General features: G+C 44.8%; 1 protein-coding gene across 1 annotated transcript; it reads left to right on the top strand.

Moving 5' to 3' along the window:
* The first annotated feature begins 23,869 nt into the window (after nucleotides 1–23,869).
* On the top strand, nucleotides 23,870–24,495 carry LOC308629009 (translocon-associated protein subunit gamma-like). Its single transcript, XM_081256454.1, has one exon. The coding sequence runs from the start codon at nucleotides 23,890–23,892 to the stop codon at nucleotides 24,448–24,450; it is 561 nt and encodes a 186-aa protein (XP_081112580.1). The 5' UTR covers nucleotides 23,870–23,889; the 3' UTR covers nucleotides 24,451–24,495.
* The last annotated feature ends 374 nt before the right edge of the window (nucleotides 24,496–24,869 follow it).

Below are 24,869 nucleotides of genomic sequence, written 5' to 3'. Positions count from 1 at the left end.
TGTTCCTCCCTCTGCTATTTTTTGGAAGAGTTTGAGAAGGATAGGTGTTAGCTCTTCTCTAAATGTTTGATAGAATTCGCCTGTGAAGCCATCTGGTCCTGGGCTTTTGTTTGTTGGAAGATTTTTAATCACAGTTTCAATTTCAGTGCTTGTGATTGGTCTGTTCATATCTTCTATTTCTTCCTGGTTCAGTCTCGGAAGGTTGTGCATGTCTAAGAATTTGTCCATTTCTTCCAGGTTATGCATTTTATTGGCATATAGCTGCTTGTAGTAACCTCTCATGATCCTTTGTATTTCTGCAGTGTCTGTTGTTACTTCTCCTTTTTCATTTCTAATTCTATTGATTTGAGTCTTCTCCCTTTTTTTCTTGATGAGTCTGGCTAATGGTTTATCAATTTTGTTTATCTTCTCAAAGAACCAGGTTATGGTTTTATTGATCTTTGCTATCGTGTCCTTCTTTTCTTTTTCATTTATTTCTGATCTGATCTTTATGATTTCTTTCCTTCTTCTAGCTTTGGGGTTTTTTTGTTCTCCTTTCTCTAATTGCTTTAGGTGTAAGGTTAGGTTGTTTATTTGAGGTGTTTTTTGTTTCTTGAGATAGGATTGTATTGCTATAAACTTCCGTCTTAGAACTGCTTTTACTGCATCCCATAGGTTTTGGGTAATCATGTTTTCATTGTCATTTGTTTCTAGGTTTTTTTGATGTCCTCTTTGATTTCTTCAGTGATCTCTTGGTTATTTTGTAGCGTATTGTTTAGCCTCCATGTGTTTGTATTTTTTACAGAATTTTTCCTGTAATTGATATCTAGTCTCATATCATTGTTGCCAGAAAAGATACTTGATACAATTTCAATATTCTTAAATTTACCAAGGCTTGATTTGTGACCCAAGATATGGTCTATCCTGGAGAATGTTCCATGAGCACTTGTGAATAAAGTGTATTCTGTTGTTTTTGGATGGAATGTTCCATAAATATCAATTAAATCCATCTTGTTTAATGTGTCATTTAAAGCTTCTTTTTCCATATTTGTTTTCATTTTTGATGATGTGTCCATTGGTGAAAGTGGGGTGTTAAAGTCCCCTACTATTATTGTGTTACTGTCGATTTCCCCTTTTATGGCTGTTAGCATTTGCCTTATGTATTGAGGTGCTCCTATGTTGGGTGCATAAATATTTACAATTGTTATATCTTCGTCTTGGATTGATCCCTTGATCATCATGTAGTGTCCTTCTTTGTCTCTTGTAATAGTCGTTATTTTTTTTTTTTTTATTTTATTTTTTTTGCGGTAGGTGGGCCTCTCACTGTTGTGGCCTCTCCCCTTGCAGAGCACAGGCTCCGGATGCGCAGGCTCAGCAGCCATGGCTCACGGGCCTAGCCGCTCTGCGGCATGTGGGATCTTCCCAGACCGGGGCACGAACCCGTGTCCCCTGCATCGGCAGGCGGACTCTCAACCACTGCGCCACCAGGGAAGCCCAATAGTCGTTATTTTAAAGTCTATTTGGTTCGACATGAGAATTGCTACTCCAGTCTGATTCAACCTGCAGATAAGGATCAAATTTGGGGCCACCTACTTAACAAGGCTATGATGAATCATTCTTGATACACGCTGAGTTGGATATTGTTAATGAGTAATTTGAAGGCAAGTCATATAGAGAGTGCTTGAGAGCTCCAGGGAGTCTGGTTTGGAGAGGTGTAAATGTAGGAAGGATGAGCACCTCCATGCCCTTTGGGGAGCTCGACTTCAGGAGAGGGCCGTGCTCGATGCCTTCTACAATGCAGGTGAGGCAGGTGCCCCCTTTCGCCCCCACCCCACTCCTCCCAGCTTTCCTTATCTTTGCACACGCTGTGGTACCATTGTCCTTCGATACTTTGAATTCCCCAAAATTGAGCTGTTAGTTTTATATCATGTCCTGACGAGTTGATGTTCATTTCAGGTATTTTTGTTTTTTGTTTGTTTTAATTCCGGAAGGATATAAGTTGGCATAATTTGTAAGTCCTTGGTTGAGAATGTTGTCCTCTTGCCTCTATATAAAAAAGGACAGCTTTTCGGGGTCTAAAATTCTTGGGTCACAAACTTCTAAACTGTGTCTAGGTATTCTTTTTTTTTTAATCAACTAACTTTTGAGAGCAGATGTCAGAAATATATATGTCCTTATAGTCTTCTTCAGATTATTTATCTAGTTTGGAAAAGCATTCTGCTCATTTTTCTTATTATTGCTTCTGTTCTGTTCTCTCTTGAACATGAATAAGTTATCTGGATGTTGCATTGTCATTTTCTGTCCTCCATTTCTCTTATCTTCTTTCTTACAATTTTTGTCACTGTCTTTTTCTCCTAAATCTTGTGAAAGCTTCTATTATATATGTGTGTGTGTGTGTGTGTGTGTGTGTGTATTTAAAATTCTGTAACAGTGAATTTTTTTTTTTTCAGCAGAAATTTTGTCATGTTTTCCTCCATGGATTAAAAGTTTTGTTACTGAGTTTTTACTTTTTCTTTACCCAGTTTTGTAATATTCTATGCTTGCTAGTTCCAGGAAAAAGCTACACAGGAAAAAGCTGTTTAGAATGAGGCAGAATAAGGTCTTTTCAGAGCTAACATCTTTTCGGAGTTTCTTCCTCTGTCTCCCAGATGGACCACTCCTTGTTTGGAGAGATAATTTCAAATTCTGTGCATTCAGTATGGTTCTATCCTGGTACCTGTGAAAAAAATCCATGGAATTTTCTAGCATTTATTCACTTAACAAATATTTATGGAATACCTATTAGTTCTGGGCACTGTTTTAGGCACTTGGGATCCATCCATGAATGAATAGATGGACAGTCCTACTCTCTAAAAAAATTTTAATTTCCGTGTTTGTTTTTAATAGTGGTAAAATATACACAACATTTACCATATTAATCATTTAAAAAACTGAGTGTACCTCCTATGTCTCTGATGGGGCTGCACTGCCTTTTGTCTCTGTAGCTCTGTGTCCCATCCTCCTTTGCCTGCATCTCTCACCTTTATGACCTTATCACCTCCCAAAGACCTTACCTCCAAGTACGGTCCCACTGGGAATTAGGCTTTGACATGAATTTCGGGGGAGCACAACATTTAGTCCCTAACAAGAAACAGCTTCAATGCAATGATTGTGTTTGTCTCATTCACAATTGCACCTTTGATGTTTGTCATGGTGCTTGGCTCCAAGTGGGCTCTGAGTCACTCAAATGAGTGAGTAGAAGCTGGTGGCTAACACATATAGTGTTTGTATCATGCTGTTGTTGTAATCTCATTAAATGAGAGTGAATGAATGAGTGAATATGCATAGTGTAAACTGTTCTCCTAATTTCAGATGAGGTCAATATATCAGAAAGCCTTCCCACACCGTAACACACCTACTAGGCGCTCAATAAATAGAACCCTTGCTATGACATCAGCTTATTTTGTTGAGCTTGACAGCACTGTTGAAAGAACCATCTGAGACTCTCTGAGCAGCAGAAGAAACTTCCTATTGCCTGTCATTGGGATTCTGAGTGAAAGAGGGCAAATTTGGTTTAGCCTCTTCTCCGTGTCTCATTCCGTGGTTTGCTGCAGTTTTGCTCTGACCTATAACACTATCTGAGAGAAGATTCTCAGGGCCTGATCATTTTCCAATGTTTATTTGCCTCTCTGCTCGTTAAGCTGTTCATGCCTATTTATCACCTGAACTAAAGAACAGGGCTGGCTTGCCAGTAAATAGCTGACACATAAGGTTGGGTAATGAGAAAATTAGAACTTCATGGCTCCGGTGCAAGCTTAGAGTTCCCTGTAATAGCTTGGAGCTCGCATCAGCTTCTGAGAGGAAGGGAGACCTGATTCTAAGAAGAAATACGATAATTGGAGGCCAGGGGGAGGCCAGCCAGCTTTGGCCAAATAGGAAATTACCTTCGGTTGCTCTTTTACTGTAATTTAGCAACTCCAATTATCACAAGGTGATAAAGTGTCTGACTATGTTGTATAACACATTTCCTTGTAAGTGGATGAACCCATTAAAGGAGCTTGAATGAAATCATTATCCTTATAATGCCTAATTATAGTTGACTCGACTCCCGTGATCAGTGTAGGGCTAGTGAAATACAAGGAATTGGAGAATAGACCAATTACTACAATATGTGAAGACTCCTCCAGGCTGCTTCAGGTTTAGGGCAGGGACTGGGTGTTTCCATGGGGCAGAGACACACGTAAATCAGAAAGCAGCTTCTCCGGGAGGGAGACAGTGCATCTAGACTCTGGAGCTGATTGTTCTTCAAGCAATAAGTCTGATTCTAAGCTTTCTGGTTGCCATGGCAGATGAAGAAACAAAAAAGTGCATAACGCTCACTTCTTGACAATAGGCAGTGCACATATTTATCCACTGAAATGGCATTTTTTTTTGCAAGTTAATTCAAATAGAAATGAATCACTTGGATTCTGGTAGCTTCTTTCTTCTTCCTTTCATTTATTCTCTCCCTAATCCTTCTCCTGTCCTCCCTCCTTCTCTTTAATCCATAGAAATAGAGTAGAGGTTGGTTGAAAATGGCTTTGACATCAGCAAACCTGTTCTTCCACTTTCTCTTTTGAGCCTCAGTTTCCCATCTATGAAAATGGTGATAATCTCCCTCTAGTATGGCTGCTTATGTAATAAGTGCTCATTCAACAGATGTATACTGGGTGCTTACTCTGTGCAGATCTGTGCTGTGTCCCGGATGTTGAGCATAATATGACGTAAGTCTCCTTAAGAAAAGAAAGGAGACTTAAGAAAGACTGTGGAAATGCTTCATTTGTTCAATAAATAGCTCTTGCTAACAACCATATTGTTTTTCAAAATAGGCCGGCTGATTTAATCAGCAAATTTCATAGACAAGGCCAGAAATGCTCACCAGAAGGTCTTAGGAGAACTTTGCTGTGAATTGTCACATGGAGGCTCACAAATCTGTGAGACAGCCATTATTTTGTGCATTTTACAGATGAGAAAGCTGAGGCCTTAAGGGGTTAATTGGCAATGCATCTGAATTAGCAGCAGCATATGGGAAGTTCAGAATCTTCCTATTTTCTCAAATAGGTGGATGCATGTGATTTTCATAATTATTATGCATAGAAGAAATCACTAAGGAAGTTTTATTCACATTTCTTGAACCAGTATGGTGTTGCTGGCAGTGCATGACTAGGTGATCTAAGCTTTCTCAGCTTCATTTTTCTCACGTGTGAACTAAAGATCCTAGCTTGAGCTGACTCAAAAGTGCACAATCCTTGTGGTTTTGTTTCTTAAGACAGTACCTAAGGTGAAAAGGGAGAGTAGTCAAAATTTGTCCCTTGAAAAATCCCACATCCCTTAAAGCACCCACAAAGTCCAACATACATAGTTTTCTTTTTAATGATATAATGTAAAAATTCATAACATAGGCAATTCATAGGCAGTCACATGCAGGATATGAGTTAATATGCAAACTGTAATTTTTTAGTACTGTGTTTGTAAATGTTCTTTCTTTTAAAAAGGTTAAACTATGTGAAATTGCCAATATTTGAACATTTTAATCTGTAAAAATGGCAATTTCATGTTATTCACCCTAATAAGTTGCTATTTTTCTCTTTTGCTTTTATACGGCATTAATGTTTTTATTTTATTTGTTTATTTATTTATTTATTTAACTGATGTTTTTATATATGGAACTTGAACCTCAAAAGATGGCTCTGAAGTTATCTTTTTTGGGGTGATGGAAATATTTTAAAATCGGATTGTGGTGATGGTTGCACAACTCTACAGAAATCATTAAATTGTATGTTTAGAATGAGTGCATTTTATGGTATGTAAATTATATCTCAGTAGATGTGTTAAAAGGGATGAAAGCACTTGCTTAGGACAGGCACGTTGTGGGGTTTGGTATATGATGTTTCCCAGTGTTCCTTTTGATGGGGTGTCTCACAGCATCCCTGTGAGATGAATAAGGACAAGGCTCAGAGAGGTGAGGTGACCGGGCCAAGGCCACACAGAGGGTACGTAGCAAAGTTTGGATGGAAACACCAGCTGGGGTCCCAGGCTGGTTCCATTTCTCTCCCCCTCCACTTGGGGGGGTTCCCTTCCCACTCTTTCTGGCTCTGAATGTTCTGAACAACCCCAGAGTGGGAAGGCTATGGAAAATGGATTTACGCTACTACGTCCCTGGGCAGCCCACTTTGGAAATCATTTGTGACCTGTAATTGACCACAACGACACAAAAATTAGAACCTGAAAATCACAAACATGCTGGGTTGTTAATGGTGAAATTGTAGTTTGCTGTCAGCCTGCTGCTTTCCGACTTCTCATTTTTGCTTTTCAGGGTTGAAGCTCAGCAAATTTCCCCGATATATGGCCCCCTCCTTTGCCTGGGTGCGCGTGGGCTCCCAGGTTCCACTGCTGGGGGTGGGGGGAAGTGGCAAGAGCTCCGGTCTCCAGCGGGGTGAGCCAGTAAAAGGAGGAGAGATGAGCCCTAATTTACCCCATCTCGTTACTCCTCTTCCCTTTGAAGCTGTGCATCTATCTGATCTCAGCAGCCTCAAGGTTCTGCACTCACTGGGCCTTACAAGAGGCCTCCAGGAACCCCAGTTTCCTCTCTGAACTCATCACCCTCCCTCTGACCTCGTGCCCTCCTCTCCCTGACTACCCCAGTTTAACTGGAGCTGTTACACCAGCATAGTCCTGCTTCCAGGCCTCTGCGCTGGCTGTGCCCTCTACCTGGGATGCTCTTGCCCTAGACGTCCTGTGGCCAACTCCTTCAAACCTTCACCCAAATGTCACCTTCTAAATGACGTCCACCTTGACCACCGTATTTAAAACTGTGGCTTTCCCCATCACCCCAGGTGTCTTATCTCCTTACTCTGCTTTGTTTCTTGCACTGATCACCCTGCACAACAAAAGTCTGTATGATTTGCTTATCACATTGACTATTCATTGTCCTCTTTACTCACTAGGTTGGAAACTCCAAGAGGGCAGTGATTGTCAATTTGTTTATTGATATTAGAATTTCGTGTTGTGTTTTTAATAACAGCTTTATTGAGATCTAAATCACATGGTACATAATTCACCTATTGGAAGTGTACAATTCAATGTTTTTCAGTATGGTTTTAAAATTATGGAACCATTACCACAATCAATCTTAAAATATTTTCACCACCCTGAAAAGAAACCCTGCAGACTTTATTAGTCACTCTTCATTCCCTCTACCACTCTCTCCCCGCCTACCACCAGCCCTAGGCAACCACTGATCTACTTTCTGACTCTATAAATTTGCCTCTGAACATTTCATATGAATGGCATCTTACAAAATGTGGTCTTTTGGCTTCTTTTACTTAGTGTCATGTTTTCAGGGTTCACCCGTGTTACAGCACGTATCAGAAGTTTATTCCTTTTTATTACCAAATAATAATCCATTGTATGGATATACCACATTTAATTTATTTATTTATTCATTAGTTGTTAGACATTTGGGTTATTTCCACTTTTTGGCTATTATAAATAATGCTTCTATGAACATTCATGTATAAGTTTTTGTGTGTGCATGTGTTTTCAATTCTCTTGGACACACACACACACACACACACACACACACACACACACACCTAGGAGTGGAATTGCTGGGTCATGTGGTAACTGTATGCTTAACTTTTTCCACATTGTTGTCCAAATGGTTCTGCTAGTTTATAATCCCACCAGCAGTTGGTGAGGGTCGTGTTATTTGTTATAAAAGTTTAAAATCTCACTTAACAAAGGGATCGTAATGTTCAAGCACGTGTCACCCGGGCCCCTTTAAAAGCCTTTTGAAGGTCCTAGCTCGTGACTACCGTCCTCTTCTCCCTTCTCTGTTTTGGGCCCCATCCCCTTGCTGAACCTAATGTCTTAGAGGGACTCTTGGGTATTTTCAATTATAAAAGGAAGGTTGTGAGCTGGATGTGTTAAAAACTAGGGTGAGGTGATCCTGGCCTCTGGTGGGTGAGCACTTCTGTTTCCTTCCTGCTATGTGGTCCTTATAAATGACAACACCTGGTTGTAGATTCTGTCTGTGGTTTTTTTTCTACAACATGTAGGACAGCACTGTAACTTTGGCACAGAACAGGTGTGCAAGGAATATGTTCTGAGTGACTGGCTGAAGGAATCATGGCAGCTATGCTCACATTCTTGGAGTGCCCTGAAGTCTACCTTCTTTCCCAAATCTGTGTTACTCCTTTATAGTAGGGTGGAGCAAACCCTGTTGGTGCCTTGCTCAAAACCCCCCAGCCCACCCCGGAGGACACCTGGTAGAGTTTTGTTGGATGGTGGCAGCTTTGTCTCTCTCTGCCTGATGGGCAGTCTCTGGTCACAGAGGGTATTTGGCCAGAATTTCTGAGGACCCCAGGAGCAACTCAACCAATGAGGGGTGGGAGTTGTTGATAAATACCCCAGCTTGCCTGCCCATTGGTAGAAAATACCTCAGGTGTAATCAGAGTCTCCAGAGTCCCCCAGGTGCTCATAGTGGCAACCCACACCCCTTATTGGCTGTCTCCTCGTCCCTGCCTCATTTCCTCAGCCCTTTGGGGGGGCATCCTGCTAGCATGTTGCCAATAAACTACTTGTACCTGAATTCTTATCTCAGCGCCCATTCCTGGTGGAGCCCAACCCAAATCGACCCTTGGGATTTCATGTCTGTGGTCAGCAGGAGGCAGCTGCGGGGCAATGGGATTCCTGCCAGGCACCAGGTGGCAAGTAGGGGTTTGACTTCAATTGGTCCCTCAGAGATTTGGAGTTGGGACTGATCAGCGATGACGGGTGTTTCCAGGATGCAGAAGCTGGAGGGAGGATGCGTGGGCATTCGTGAGTACTTGGGAGGGGGTGAAGCATCCTGTGGGAGGGATGATCTGGGACTCTGAGAAAGAGCTGTGAAACTCCTGAGCTTTCTGTAAAGAGCATTTGACACCAGGGATGATGTAGCGTGCCGCTGGCCAGGACGGTGGCAGGAAGGTGCAGACACACATGCTCAGACTCCTATGAGTCATCCCTGGATGCAGGACCTGCTGCGTAATTTGTGGGGCCCAGTGCAGATGATAGCGCAGGGCCCCTGGTTGAAAATTATTAAGCATTTCAAGATGGTGCCAGCAGAGCCTTAAACCAAACGTGGGACCGTTTTGTGCAAGAGGTCCTCTGAGACCTCCCAGGTCATAGGCCCATGAAGTCGTCCCTGCGTGGATGCCTGAGCCTCCTTCAGGAGCTACATCTGTGTCCCTGATGTCTGCCTCAGAACAGCCCTAATCCGTGTTTTTCCAGGTCTCTGGTTTCCCTCTTCTCTGCGCTGGGCATTCTGCCTTCCAATCACGCAGTGCCCAGCACAGACTGACTGTTGTAAAGCCCATCTGTGACCACTTCACCCCCATCTCAGAAGTATGTAAGGGTGCCCACCCCATGACTGGGGCTGTGGTCTTCAAATCATGATCAGCAGGCCCCCTCGGGGGCTCTGGGTGTTCCCCTGTGGGTGAGCGAAGTTGTTTGCTGCATCTCATCCCCGTTTCAACCATAGCAAACTCATTTTTATTTATTTTGCATATGTATTGGACTTCCATATATGCTTCCATTTGAGGCCATGTTTCTATTCATTAAAATAAAAATGGTTCTGGGGACTTCCCTGGTGGTCCAGTGGGTAAGACTCTGCGCTCCCAATGCAGGGGGCCTGGGTTCGATCCCTGGTCGGGGAACTAGATCCCACATGCCGCATGGCGCAACTAAGAAATCTGCATGACGCAACTAAGAGGTCTGCATGCTGCAACTAAAAGATCCGCATGCAACAAATAAGACGCGGCACAGCCAAATAAAATAAATAAATAATAAATAAATAAATATTTTAAAAAAATCATTCTGGAAACTACTGGCCACGAAATTAAATCCAAACTTCTCTGCTCAGTATTTAATATCAATGATGCTCCCGCTCAGAGATTGGTGAACATCGGCTCACAGGCCAAATCCAGTTGACCACTAGGAACAGTTTTTTACATTTTTAAATGGTCACATTTTAAACGGTTCCATAAATACCAAAATATAGCTTCAGTTTGGCCTCTTGCTCTGCAGAGCTTAAATACTTACTATCTGGCTCTTTAAGAAAAAGTTTACTGATCCCTGATCCAGCTCCAACTTTTCTTTCCATGCTTCACTCCCAGGACTTGAGCCCAGTTACCCTACAGAGTCTGATGCAGTACCTTGCTCATAAGGGAAGCCCATCACATATAAAACTAGGGTGACTGCATGCCCACTTTGTTGTGCTGTTATAATTTTTCATATTAATAGAGCCCTTTTCACTCTCCTAAGTGTCTTCTTTGGGCGGTAAATTATAGTCATTCTAAATATAACTGACAGTCGAATGCAATGGAAGATAAAAAAAACCACCAGCAAATTTTGTGATGAGTAATATTATCTTTGATACTTAGGGCATCTCCTAAAGAGGTTCCAAATTCTGGGTGTTTGAGTTCATACCCAGAAATGACAAACATTAGAAAAAAGCATGGCCTTAAATATAATTACTATGCTTCTATTATGTATGTGATGGGTTTCTAGAACTAATGATTAGGCATCTTTGCTTGCCTAATTTTCTTAAAGGATTTAACCAACTTATCTGATTTTTAAAAGCAGCGTGAGCTATGTCAACAGAAATCCATGTTGGGACACAAATGCAATTTCATGTTATGTATTGAGTATTTTTTAGAGAAAAGCTATACTTAGGGGATGAAGAATGGAGTTGTCCTTTCATCAAATGTTCTAGGAAATGAACCACATTGCTACTTTTTGTGCCTGGAGCCCAGCATGGATGTTTATCTGTAATGGGTCCAACTTGTAGAAGATACTGACTCCAAATGACCTGGCTATTATTCAAATAAGTGCTCTTAAATTCCTTTAATAACTAACCGACCATGAAGAATAACTCAATTTTGGACGAATGTAATTTTATCTATAAACAAGTGTGTACAGAAATCCTGAAGTGTAACATGATTTAAAAAGTTGAGGTGCAGAAGCATGCTTTTTTTTTTAAAAAAGATTATTTATTTATTTATATTTTTGGCTGCATCGTGTCTTAGTTGCAACATGCGGGATCTTTCATTGCAGCACGTGGGATCTTTTGTTGTGGCGCGTGGGCTCTTCCTTGTGGTACACGGGTTTCTCTCTAGTTGCAGCATGCGGGTTTTCTCTTCTCTAGTTGTGACGTGCAGGCTCCAGGACGCATGGGCTCTGTAGTTGTGGTGCGCGGGCTCTGTAGCTTGCGGCACGCGGGCTCTAGTTGAAGTGCGTGAGCTCAGTAGTTGTGGTGCGGGGGCTTAGTTGCCCCGTGGCATGTGGGATCTTAGTTCCCTGACCAGGGATAGAACCCGCATCCCCTGCATTGTAAGGCGGATTCTTTACCACTGGACCACCAGGGAAGTCCCAGAAGCATACTTCTTAATGATCTCCCTGACATACTGTTTTGTAAAATTCCTTCAGTCAAGAAGCATATTTAGGGAGCATGTATGCTTTTTAGACACTGAACTAGATGCTGGGGATGGTGCAAAGGATAAGCCCACCCTTCCTCTGTCCTCCAGGGACCTAGTACAAAATTTAGAGTCAGTGCCCTGGCTGATATGGGCTCTGAAATCTTGAACAGGCTTATTGTTTATTGCTGTGATAAATGGTTTGAGGAAAAATAAGGCAGGGTTAAGAAATACAGAATGATGGCGATGGTGTAATTCATGCAGGTGGTCTAGGAAGGTCTCTCTGGGGGATGACACCTGAGCAGACATGGGCAGGAAGTGAGTGCAGAAGGTCTTACCATCCTCGTTCTTCATTCTTGGTTCATTGTGTTAACGTATCTGGTATATAAGGTCCTGAACTCCCTCAAAGAGCCTCAGATCTCCCCATGTTAGAAGAGATGAGTTTTCTTTCAAGGCCCAAAAGAAAAGATTTCAAGAACTTCACGAGATGTTTCAGCCCCAGTTAAATCTTTTGGTTTCCTTATGCTGTATTTACAGACAAGGGCCTCTCCTTCGAGTAAGTGAGAAAGAGGGCTTTGAGGACAGCCTCTGGGGACAGGTGTGGCAAAAAGGTGACAGTAGATTCTGGAATGTAGAGCCACCTCTATGTGATCCTGTTGAAATAAGGTAGCTGCTATGACCAGCAGCTCACATTTTTTGAGTCTTTGTCTTGGTGCCAGGCGTGGCTTATGACCCTTCTGTTGCATTAGTTCCGTGAGTCCTCCCAACACGCCAGAGATGGGGAGAGGCAGGCTAGCAGCTGAGCAGAGCCCAGTAGGGTTTAGAAGGCAGAGGTGATAGAAATGGGCCACTGGGCTGTAAGCTTCAGGAGGGCAGAGACTATCTGTCTCGCTCGTTACAGTTTCCTCAGGACTTAACACTGTGCTTGGATAGTCTCGATGCACGATACATGTTTGTTGAATGAATAAATAGCACTAGCAAAAGCACAGAGGCAGGAAACTAGGCATGTGTGTCATATCCCTTCTTTCTGGAGGCTGGAGTCTGGTCTCCCATCCTTGGTGGGGATATCTGAGTGGAGGAGGCATGGCATCTCAGGTGAATGAGAGAGTGTGTGTGAGACACAGTGGGAAAGGGATGCTAGGATCTGGAGCGGAAACAAAGTGATAAGCACACGGTGTCTTTCTCCTGGGACATGGAAGGCTCTATTTTCCAGGCTCCCTTGGGCTTAAGTTGGTACCCTGTGACAATTCTGACCGATGGAATAGTGGGAGCAACTTCGGGGCTGAGGCAGGTGGGAACGCATATGCCTCCCCGAGTGCTCCCTTCAACTTGAAACAGTGACACTGGAGACCACATATCAAGATGACAGAACCACAGGATGTAGCCGCCTGGATCTCTGAGTCATTGTGTGGAAGAGGGCCACCTAGCCAGGACCAGACTTTTTATGATGGACAAATGAATCTTTGTTATATTAAGCCACTGACATTTGGGGGTTTTATGATACTGTAGCATGTCGTATTCTATCCTGACTAATGCAGGACCAGATGGCCAGAGGCCTTGAATGTCAGGATAAGGGCTTTTTGCTCTTAAAGAGAAGTAAGTCCCATGTCCATTGCCGCCCACATACTCAGCAGGCCTCCCACATACTTATCTTAGGTCCGTGGGTGTGGGGAAGCAGGAGAGCTCAAGCCTTCAATTGTAGGTGATTCAATGCCAAGAGAGCATGGCTCTCTACGTCCATTCTAAAGATGAGAACCAGGCAGATTCCTGCTGAGAAAAGCCTTCTTTTCTCTTCTCCTATGCTGACCCAGTGGTCTTTGTGGCTGACCAAGAATGTTAGTTGGGCACCAGAAGCGGTCCTAGCAGGAAGGCATGATCAGAGAGACAATAATATCAGGCTGGGCTGGATGTAAAATTTATTTTGGGATGTAGAAAGTGGCTCAAACTGCAGCGACTTGTGTGATTGCTGATAAAGAGGCATGCCTTACAGATTAACACACGAGGATGGATTTTAAAAAATGGTTTTAATTTAATCTCTTTTTTTTTTTTTTTTTTTTTTTTGCGGTATGTGGGCCTCTCACTGTTGTGGCCTCTCCCGCTGTAGAGCACAGGCTCCGGACACACAGGCTCAGCGGCCATGGCTCATGGGCCTAGCCACTCCGCGGCATGCGGGATTTTCCCGGACCGGGGCACGGACCCATGTCCCCTGCACCGGCAGGCAGACTCTCAACCACTGCACCACCAGGGAAGCCCTAATCTCCATTTTTTTTAAAAAAAACAAGAGCATACTTTACATGAAACTATTCTGCACTTTGTTTTCTTGTTAATAATCTTTTTTTTTAATTTTATTTTTGGCTGTGTTGGGTCTTTGTTGCTGCGCACGGGCTTTCTCTAGCTGTGGCGAGCAGGGGCTACTCTTCATTGTGGTGCACGGGCTTCTCATTGCAGTGGCTTCTCTTGTTGTGGAGCATGGGCTCTAGGCGCGTGGGCTTCAGTAGTTGTGGCACGTGGGCTCAGTAATTGTGGCTCGCAGGCTCAGTAGTTGTGGTGCACGGGCTTAGTTGCTCCGTGGCATGTGGGATCTTCCCGGACCAGGGCTTGAACCCATGTCCCCTGCATTGGCAGGCGGATTCTTAACCACTGCATCACCAGGGAAGCCCTTTTTATTAATATTCTTAACCTGTAATATATCATGGACCTCCTTCCACCTCATTCTCTTTAATGGATGCTTATTCTCTCATAGAATTGTGTACCATCCTTTCTTAAGGCATTCTACTATTGATGGACCATTTCTTTGTCTCTGATTTTCAGCGATACAAATAAGGCCACAACAAACATCCTTGTACACATCCCCTAGAACACATCTGAACATTTCTGTAGTGAAATGTCTGGGTCAGAGGGTATAAGCCTTTATCAATTTGATAAGAACTGCCAAATTGCTACCCTAAAGGGTTGTAATAACTTACATGCTGGAGAATGGTGATTTTTTTTAATGGACTGATTCCCCCGAGAAACTCCGGTTTGGAGCCTCCAGATCTTTGGAACATGTGTCTGGCTCAAGTTGTTTTATTTAATCTGTGGCTCAGGTCCTTTGCAGGAAGCCAATCCAACCCGAAGGTACTCCCCTCCACAGAGCTCACATTTAAGCCCTGAAAAATGGGAGGACTTAATCCAGTCTCTATCAGATCGAAATCAGAACATTTTCCCCCTTCTGCCATTTTAAATTACCTCTCAGCTCAGCCCCAGACTGAGTAATTCAGAGTTAATGGGATATGAAAGTCATGGTCCGTGGCATGATTGCGGGTACCTAGCTAGAGGCAGGCAAGATTTATTCTCTTGGAACCCAGCTGGGTTGAAAAGGGTGATAAATCGTCAGGGCTATTGCGAGCTCCCCTTCTGCTGTGAGATTCATTCCAGTTTATCAGAATCATCTTCCCCTCTGAGGCCAGAGACAAAGAGCCAAATCTGGATCCCCACTATGTGGTAAGAGGGAGAGAGATCGTTCTGAAATCTCTTTTCCTAGCTTTGTTTGGAGTGGGGTGGGTGGGAGGCTTGTTACTTTCTCAGTGTAGTCCGGTGAAAAAACATCCATCTGTGTTCACCTGAGATACGGGCTGGGGTTTTGTGCCGGTGAACACTGCTGGCCTGAGGCTTTCTTGTCTACCTGGGGATATTGTGCGAAAGAGGATTTGGCATCACATTCTGATTCCTGTTGTCCTATGTACTGAACCCAGGGACACCCTTCTCTTCAGCTTGGTCATCCCACTGTCCACCGTCTGGCGTTTGCATCCTCTTGCATTGTCTTTCTGCTGGTGTCTGGCAACCATCCCTTCTGATTACATCATGCTGGTCTGTGGTCTTTTGCTAGACTTTCCCTTGACTGATCCCATCGCTGATCACAACATGATACAGAGCAGAAGTCAGAAACAGATCAATATCAGTGGCACCTTAAAGGAGACACAGTGCTCCCACAGACACACAGAATTACCTGAAATAGTAACTTCAAATGTCAAGTGCTAGCATTGACTGAACACTCACTCAGGCTTACACTAAACTGCCTTACAAGTGTTACCTCGTTTTAACCCTCAAATCATTCTGTGAAGTCAGCTGTAAAGATCGTTTTACAAATGAGGAAACTGAGGCATGGATGGATCATTGCTGACTTGTCCAAGATCACAGAACTAGTAAGTGGCAGTGCCTGGTAGACTACAGAGCTCACGTTTGCTGTTTCCACACCCATGTTTGCACAAACATTCATTTACATAAATCCATATGCATACAGACATGCGCATGCATACACATTCAGATAAACACACACCCAAACACGCATGCAGTCAGGGAGAATGTTTGGCAAAGAATGAGTGACTGAGGCTTATGACTGTTTATGAGAACAAAAGCCTGATTCCTGGCCACCTTGTCCTTGAATGAAGCCTCCTCACATGGCTTACAGTAGAAAGTTAAATAGAAAAAAAAAGGCATTGCTAGATTTGTTTGAATTTGGGATGTTACCTGGGGAAGGCTGGTGGTGGTATCCGCTGAGGCCACTCAGAATAAGCTTGACATGGCGTCTGGACGTGGGTCATACAGACTTGGGACCTGTTTGCTTCAATGTGAGGAGCGGGGCCATCCCTCAGGCAGACTCACATTAAGTGAGGTTAGGATACTGAACTATGACCCTGGCGTTAAAAACCGTTATAGGAGTTTTCTGTCTGGGACCAGATTTACAGGAGAATGTACTGGAAAAGTCTGCTCTCAGTCCAGGGAAGCCCCCAGTCCTTGATGTTTGAGGGCGCCAGGCTGAGATATGTCCATCATACAGTAGGCTTGGTCTGACTGGTGGGACTGGAAGTCTTTGCAAGGCTCCCCCTTCCAATCCACACCTGTTTCTTTAGCAACCTTAACATGTCTGATTAGATTATAGCTGGGACCCTCAGGTCCCGGAGGCATCTTGTTCTGCTCACGTGTGTTTTCTCAGTTCTTCTGATCCAGTTCCTATTAATTTTCTAGATTCGATTCACAGAAGGAGATCTTGAGGTACGCTTTGTTCTATAATCCCCAAGTGCTGTTGACGTCCCTCACATGTCCCATCAGCCAGCCCTGGAGGTCGCCTGTAGACCGTTTCCATGTAGACCAAAGGCTGCCAGCAAATTCTCTGCCAGGGTATTCCTGGCTAAGGGAGTATGTTTAGCCCTCAAACAGGACAGGATGGCAGTGCTGAGGAACACTGCGAGTAGTGTTCGACCAATGAGAGTGGAAAGACGCCAGCTTCCTTGCTCCTTGGTGAAGCAGCTCTGATGCGTACACCACAGTCACCTGGAGGGTCCCCAGTGGGACTGAGCCCCTGTTGCCCACAGAGGTAACCTACACCCTTTATCAGCTGCCTCCCTTTCTTACTCTTCTCCACTCCCTCCTGGCGCTTCCTGAGATCACCTCCCAGATAAACTACTTACACCCAAATCTTTGTCTCAGGCTCTGCTTTTAAGGGAACCCAGGCTACAGAGCCACCTTCAGTCTTTCCCCTGGAACAGTTTCCATTGTTCTCTTGCTTATCCGATGACCCAGCCTCACCTTCCTCTTATCTGAGGCCCCTTTTGACAACCTTTCAAAAGCACTCAATCCCAGAGTTAAGAGCACAAGCATGGAAGTCAAACAGATGTGAGGTGGAATCCTGGCTAGGTCACTTATTGATGATGTGACCCTGGGCAAATTACTCTCTGGACCTCATGAATCTTTTTTTTTTTTTTTTTTGTGGTACGTGGGCCTCTCCCTGTTGTGGCCTCTCCCATTGCGGAGCACAGGCTCCGGACGTGCAGGCTCAGCGGCTATGGCTCACGGCCCCAGCCGCTCTGCGGCATGTGGGATCTTCCTGGACCGGGGCACGAACCCGTGTCCCCTGCATTGGCAGGCGGACTCTCAACCACTGCGCCACCAGGGAAGCCCCCTCCTGAATCTTTTAAACAATGCAGATAAGGATAACCACTTTCAGAGCTGTCAGGAAGAATCAATGAGATAATGTATGCAAAGAGTTCAGTGCAGCACTTGGCAATTAGTAGGTGCTCAGTAATGTCTGACAGGCCTTTCTCTCCCTCTGAACAGAGGCTGGTTTCTTTCAGCCATTGGTGCTGGAAGATCTTGCTCCTCCTTACTGAAGGCTGAAACTCAAGCCATGGCTGAGCCCTGTGTGGGTTGGAGCAGTCAGGAAGGGCACTGGTAATATGGCAGGTCCCCCAAGCACATTCACCGACCATGCTTCTCTCTTCCTTTTTAAAAAGAATTAATTAATTAATTTTTGGCTGCTTTGGGTCTTTGTTGCTGCGCGCGGGCTTTCTCTGGTTGTGGCGAGCAGGGGCTACTCTTCGTTGCGGTGCGCGGACTTCTCATCGTGATGGCTTCTCTTGCTGCGGAGCGTGGGCTCTAGCCTCATGGGCTTCGGTAGTTGTGGCGCACGGGCTTAGTTGCTCCGCGGCATGTGGGATCTTCCCAGACCAGGGCGGCTTGATCTTCTGATTGGGGCCACTTACTCTTTCCCAAAGAAGCCCTACCTTTTCCTAGATCGGCACTTTTGCTTGCCCAGTTCCATTTAGCTGGAATGCTTTTTCCTTCTCCACCCTCATCTGTTGAAATCCCACTTAAACTCTCACAGTGTGTATAAATTAAGAAGCACAACAGATTCATGTAGAGAGCTTTTTCAAAATACACATATCTAGTAATTGCCCCCAGAGACTGATTCAGTACATCTGCCATGGAGTGTGGGCCTGCATATTTTGAGAAAACTTCTCAGGTTTGATGATAAACACACCCCTAAGGAAGAACCACGGGTATCATCCATAGAGCCCAAGTGATGGAGTCAAACAGACTCAACTGCCTTGTGACATTGGGCAATCTACTGAGCTTCTCTGAGCCTCAATTTTCTCATCTGTAAAATGGGGACAATAATAATGCTTATCCCATAGAGTCACTAGGAGGATGAAATGAGAGACTAGAGGTGGTGCTCAGGAAAAACTACATCTATATTCAGACATCCCTGATCCCCCACGCAGAAGCAATCACTTCCTCCCATTTTCCCATCTTGCTGTCTGTTCCTCTGTTATAGCACTTAGCACAGTGGTCCTTCTATTAAAGTCTCGCGGTGTGTGAGTCACTCCCCACTCCCACGCAGAACACAAGCAGCTGAGTGCTGGGGACAAACAGGGATTGTGTATTATCTGCCATGTGCTCCTACGGTACCTGGCATGGTGTCTTGCATGGAGCCCATGCTCAATAAATTTTTGTTGATTTGAATATAAAACCATAAGAAACTAATGTATATGGTTATGTTAGGTACCTGCATAATGTGTTTTTGAACAGGCTTTCGATTATTCTTAATGTACAGAAAACTGTTTCCTACTGACAGTGCATTTGGAAATTGCCAGGAGGGCAATAAATATGCACATAAAATCCAGCTTTGCTCAGATTGGACAGAATCTCTTTGGTTCCTGGGGCTTCTGTTTGCCAGGCACCCACAGGGGCTGGGGCTGTCCCTGGGCTGCCTCCTTTTTTTTTCTTTTTTTAAAAATTTTTATTTATTTATTTATTTTTAATTTATCTATCCTTGGCTGTGTTGTGTCTTCGTTGCTGCACGCAGACTTTCTCCAGTTGCGGCGAGCGGGGGCTACTCTTCGTTATGGTGCGTGGGCTTCTCATTGCGGTGGCTTGGAGGCTCTAGAGCACAGGCTCAGTAGTTGTGGCACGTGGGCTTAGTTGCTCTGCGGCATGTGGGATCTTCTCGGACTAGGGCTCAAACCCGTGTCCCCTGCATTGGCAGGCGGATTCTTAACCACTGCGCCACCGGGGAAGCCCGCCAATTGATTTTTGACAAGGGTATGAGGTGCATCAATGGAGAAGAAAATCATCTTTAACAAATGATTCTGAGACAGCTGATGTGCACATGCAAGAGAATGAGGTTGGACCACAAGCTCACACCGTAGGAAAAAAATAACTCCAAATGGGTCAATGACCTAAATTTAAGAACTGTGGGGAGAGGAGAATGGAGGAGAAACCATTTAATGAGTAAGGGGTTTTACTCTGGAGTGATGGAAATGTTCTGGGACTAGGTAGAGGTGATGGTTGCGCGACACTGTGAATGTTCTAAATGCCACTGAATTGTCCACTTTAAAATGGTTAATTTTATGTTATGTGAATTTTACCTCAATAAATTATTTTAAAAAACAACCAAGCAGAAAATGCAGTGTGTGATTTGTGATCAGGCGTAAAAGGGACCCTCATACGTTGGAGCTGATTTCAACCTTGAGCTCCTCACTTCCAGAACTTTGGTCACATGACCCAAGAAAGAACCAGGAAACCAGGCAGCACACCTGGGGTAACCTGGCACCAGAAATCTAGGTCACACAATGGCCTTGACTTTAGCTTGCTGTTTTCTGCTATAAAGTTACTATACATTTACTTTTGGGGAAAAAAAAAAAGAATGCTCATGCGTTCTGTGTTTTTGCCCATGCCCTGGCCATGGTGAATCTTTTAAAAGCGTTAAAAAGGAGGTGGGGTAGGAGGGAACCATTAAGCCACCTGGGCAGCAGTATTCTAGGCACAGGAACCAGAGCATGTGCAAAGGCCCTGAGGCAGGGGTATGTTTGGTGTGTCGGAGGTACCAAAGAGAGGCCATGGTGGTTGCAGCAGAGTGAAAGAGAGGGAAGGATCATGGTGGCCTGATTGAGCAGGGCCTCATGGGCCACAGTGAAGACCAGCATTTTCTTAGTGAAGAGGAAAGCCAGCCAAGGGTTTGAGCTGTAGAGTGACTTGATGTGACTTCATAATCTCATTTCATTTTTAACAGGACCTCTGTGATGGAGAATAGAATGTAGATGATTATACAAGTGACTGATTAATTACAAGTGTGATAAGAGCTAGAAAGGAGAGTCCAGGTGCTTTGGGAATGCAAAACAGGAGACCCTGGGAGTTTGGAGATGACTCTAAGTAGATATGATGCTGGTAATACTCCCTGCCAGGGGATGCTTTGGGAGTCTTCCTCAAGTGGGGCACCTGAAGCATTCCGCTGGCTGTGAGTCTGAAGAGGGCTCACTCTGCTTATCCAGCCTCTTGGGAGGAGGAGAGGGTGGGAGTCAGGCTGGTGAGCCTCAGGACCCTGCAGGGTCTGTCTACCTCACCGTCTTTCCTAAGATGTGTCAGGCACTCGAGGCCCCTGATGGCTCTAATTGAAATCCTCTCTGTCACTGAGATGTCAGGTGAGACAGCTCCTGTCCCTAAATGAAGCCCTGGCTGGAAGTTTGACAGCCCCAGCTGGGAGGCCATCCTGCTGCTTAATCACCCAAGGACAGACAGAACTGGTCACACCCTCCATGGCATCTTGCATCTTCTGGCCTGGCCTGTGCATCCAGGAGACTCAGTGGTCACAGACCTTACAGATGAAACTTGTGTCTGATAACAGTCCCCCAAGCACCTCTGTATCAGTCGGGGTCAGCGGGAAGCAGACACATACTCCAACTAGGTTAACTCAAAGTGGGATTAATAAAAGGGCTGTTTACAGCTGTGTGGACAAGGTGTAGGGAAATCGTAAGGGGTAGACCATTACCTGGGGCTAGTAACAGTGCTCCTTTCCCCAGGTCCAAAGGGAGGGGACAGGAGGAAGTACCAGACACTGGAGGTGGGTGGAGGGAGTCATGGAGAGACAGACGGGGATCAGAAGCTGGGTCCCTTGGCTGAGAGACACAGCCAGACATAGGCAAGTTTGCAGAGAGGCAGCTGGGGAAAATCAGTACCCTGAATGCACTCTCCTTCCTTCCTCTGATCCACTGCCAGGACTCTCTGCTGGTCAAGCCTGACCAGAGGACAAGGGAGCCTGTTGATGTGGTCCATATAGGTAGAGGAAGGATGGTGAGTGGAGCTGGAGGAAAAATGAGAGATGGCCATGTTCCTCCGGGGTAGTCCTGTCCTGGGCACAGGGTCCAGAAATAGATCAGACACAGTCCTTGTCTCCAAGGACCTCTCAGTGACATGAGAGTGGGGCCAAAGTGACATCCAGTAGGGTTAGTGCTGGAATAGAGGGATGAAGAAATTGCACAGGCTTTCTGGTTGTGTGGACCATTAAACTGGGGAGGGGTGCAGAGGGGAGGGATATAGGGAGGGATGCTTGACTGCTCTCCCAAGTACACCCACAGTGGCATGTTTACAACACTTTTTAAGATGATGGGAGGATAACAGCAACAACACAGCCTCACAAGCTTCTTGTGGAGATTAAATAAGATCCTGCATGGAAACTGTCTAGCATGGTACTTGGCACGTTGCAGGCGAATTGCAAACGGTAGCCCCATCACCATCTTTTGGCCTTTTGGCCTCATCAAGGTAGTCCAGTTAGCTCAACCAAGTTAACAAGCAAGGTAGGGGAGCATCTGAAATCTTGGCCCAGTGACTCTGTGACTTGTGTGGCTACCATTTTTTTCCTAAATGAATTCTTTTTTTTCCTCCTTTATTTATTTTTTTAAATATTTTATTTATTTATTTGGTTGCATCGGGTCTTAGCTGCGGCACATGTGCTCCTTAGTTGTGGCAGGAGGGCTCCTTAGTTGTGGCATGCGAACTCTTAGTTGTGGCAGTGGGATCTACTTCCCTGACCAGGGATTGATCCTGGGCCCCCTGCATTGGGAGCGTGAGATCTTAACCACTGCGCCACCAGGGAAGCCCCTGTGTGACTACCATTTATTTATTTAGTGCTTGCTCTGTACCACACACTGTGCTAAACGCTTTACAAGTATTATCACAACTTTTATGGGGGGGGATATGTGGATAATATTATTTATTCATTTTTCTTCCTCTTGTGCCTCTTGTGATGGTTTAAAACCATGCCTGCAAATTCTTTGACACTCTTCCCATTGAGAGGTGGGGGTCTATGTCCCCTGCCCTTGAATCCGGGCTGTTTTTAGTAACTTACTTATAACCAGTACAGTGCAGTGGAATTGATGCTGCATAACTTTGGAGGATAAGTCAGAGAAAGCCACGCAGCTTCCACCTGGTCTCTTGGGACATGTAGCTGGAGGAAGCCAGGCATCACATGAGGAATCCAACTATCCTGAGACGTCCATGCTGGGGAAGCCACATGTGGGCACTTTGGTCCAGCCCAGATGACTGCCAGCATTATGTGCCAGCCACGTGAGGGGTGTCCAGCCCGGCTGAGCCTTCAGATGGCTGCAGCCTCAGCTGCCACCTGACGACAACCCCTGGAGAGAGTCCAGCTAAGCCCTCCCCAAACTCCTGACCGGTAAAGTCACAAGTGAAGTAAAATGGCTGGTGTGGGCTGCTAAGTTTTGAAATAAATTTTTATACACTGCTGGTAACTGGAACACCTCCCCACCCTTTCCATTCCCCAGACTGACTTTATACCTGGCCATGTGATTGATTTTGGCTATTGGGATGTGCGTGGATCCCAACCAAAAGTTTGAAATGTGCTCAAGTGATTTGGCCAGCCCTCTTACACTCCTGTGATTAATCACAGAAAGATCACGCCCCAGATACCTGCTTCCTTTCATCCTAAAATGAAAAAGACCTGAACTCAATCTACAGCCTGAAACAGAGCTGCCCCAGATGACCTACAGTGCTGTGAGTGAGAAATAAATGCTTGTCAGGTAAACCACTGAGATTTGGGTGTTGTTTGTTAGCCCGGATCATCACAGTAATAGCTGACTAAGATAAGATTGGTGATAATGCTGTTATTCCCTTTCCCAGATGGTACAACAAAGCATCAAAAGATTAAATGAACTGCTCAGGGCATAGCTAGCTAGAAAGGAGGAGTCTGCAATTGTAACTCTCTTTTAACCATTGTCTCTGGAAAGTCACATACACGAATATGTAATGAACGGACCCAAATGTGTATCCAGCATCTCCGCTCAGTCCCTGCCTGGGCATCTGTGGTAACTTCAGTTCCTGGAGCAGCTGAGGACACTATAGGTGAATAAATAGCCACTGAAAACCTGTTTTCCAGTGTCTAAAGCCTCAACCATGAAACCTCAGCTGGATAGTCTATTATCCTTCCCGGAGCACAGAAGAGGTGACCAAGTGCTTGGAAATATCTAAAAGCTCTGCTGCAGCCTAAACACATAAGGAAAGCAGGCAGCAATCTCCTTCATTCTAACTCCTCTGGTCTCAGAGGTAGGGCGTTTTTAAAAGCATTATGAATTTATACACATTTTGATGCATTCAGAGTTGGGGTAAAATCTGTTTGTGTCCATGGCTGTGTTTGGCTCTGTGTGTGTGTGTGTGTGTGTGTGTGTGCTTGCACGCGCATGTGTTGCATCACAAAAGAACAATTGGGAGAATGTGGCTAAAGAGGGGTTGTTAGCAGATACGGTGGCTGAAGGGGTGGTGCCAGAGGCCTCCGCCCGGCTAGCCGCCTGACTCGGCCCTCCCGTCTTGCGGCTTCGGTTCCACCATGGCTCCCAAAGGCGGCTCCAAGCAGCAGTCCGAGGAGGACCTGCTCCTGCAGGATTTCAGCCACAACCTCTTGGCCAAGTCCTTGGTGCTCTTCTTTGGGAATGCCTTCATCGTGTCCGCCTTCCCCATCTGGCTATACTGGCGAATATGGCATATGGATCTTATTCAGTCTGCTGTTCTGTATAGTGTGATGACCCTAGTAAGCACTTATTTGGTAGCCTTTGCATACAAAAATGTGAAATTTGTTCTCAAGCACAAAGTAGCACAGAAGAGGGAGGATGCTGTTTCCAAAGAAGTGACTCGAAAACTTTCTGAAGCTGGTAATAGAAAGATGTCTTGGAAGGAAAAAGATGAAAGAATCTTGTGGAAGAAGAATGAAGTTGCTGATTATGAAGCTACAACATTTTCCATCTTCTATAATAATAACACCCTATTTCTGGTCTTGGTCATTGTTGCTTCCTTCTTTATATTGAAGAACTTCAACCCCACAGTGAACTACATTTTGTCCATAAGTGCTTCCTCGGGCCTCATCGCCCTCCTGTCTTCTGGCTCCAAGTAGACCACGTCAGCTTCCCCCCGGCTGCCCTGGCTTTGTATCTCTGGGTGGTCTGTGGTATATGGAAAAGTAGCAGGGTGGTCAGGGTGGAAGATACACAAGCTATTTTCTTAAGTCAGGAGTTTGAGGGTTTGAAAAGCCCAACAAAATGTAATTCAGTATTTGTTTATTGGCTCTTTTTTTTTTTGACAGATTGTTGAAATTAAATGAATTGAAAGGGGAAAAAAAAAAAAGAAAGTGGCTAAAGAGACTGGGCTTTGGAGTCAGTTAGTCCTGGATTTAAATATGACACCCTCCATTGTGTGACCTTGGACAAGTTTTGCAACCACTCTGAGTTTTAGTTCCTTTATCTTATAAGTAGGAGGCTGTAATATCTGAGTAAGGAATGGGATTGGCCTCCATGAAATAATGTCTATAAAGCA

This window comes from Mesoplodon bidens, assembly GCF_964165515.1.
Source record: "Mesoplodon bidens genome assembly, chromosome: 15".
In the NCBI taxonomy this organism is placed as follows: domain Eukaryota; kingdom Metazoa; phylum Chordata; class Mammalia; order Artiodactyla; family Ziphiidae; genus Mesoplodon; species Mesoplodon bidens.
The sequence above is the reverse complement of the archived record's forward strand: the minus strand, read 5'-3'. Positions and strand labels throughout refer to the sequence as shown.

Excerpts from the sequence above, each read along its gene's own strand:
- LOC308629009 (XM_081256454.1), top strand. The coding sequence starts at position 23,890 with ATGGCTCCCAAAGGCGGCTCCAAGCAGCAGTCCGAGGAGGACCTGCTC.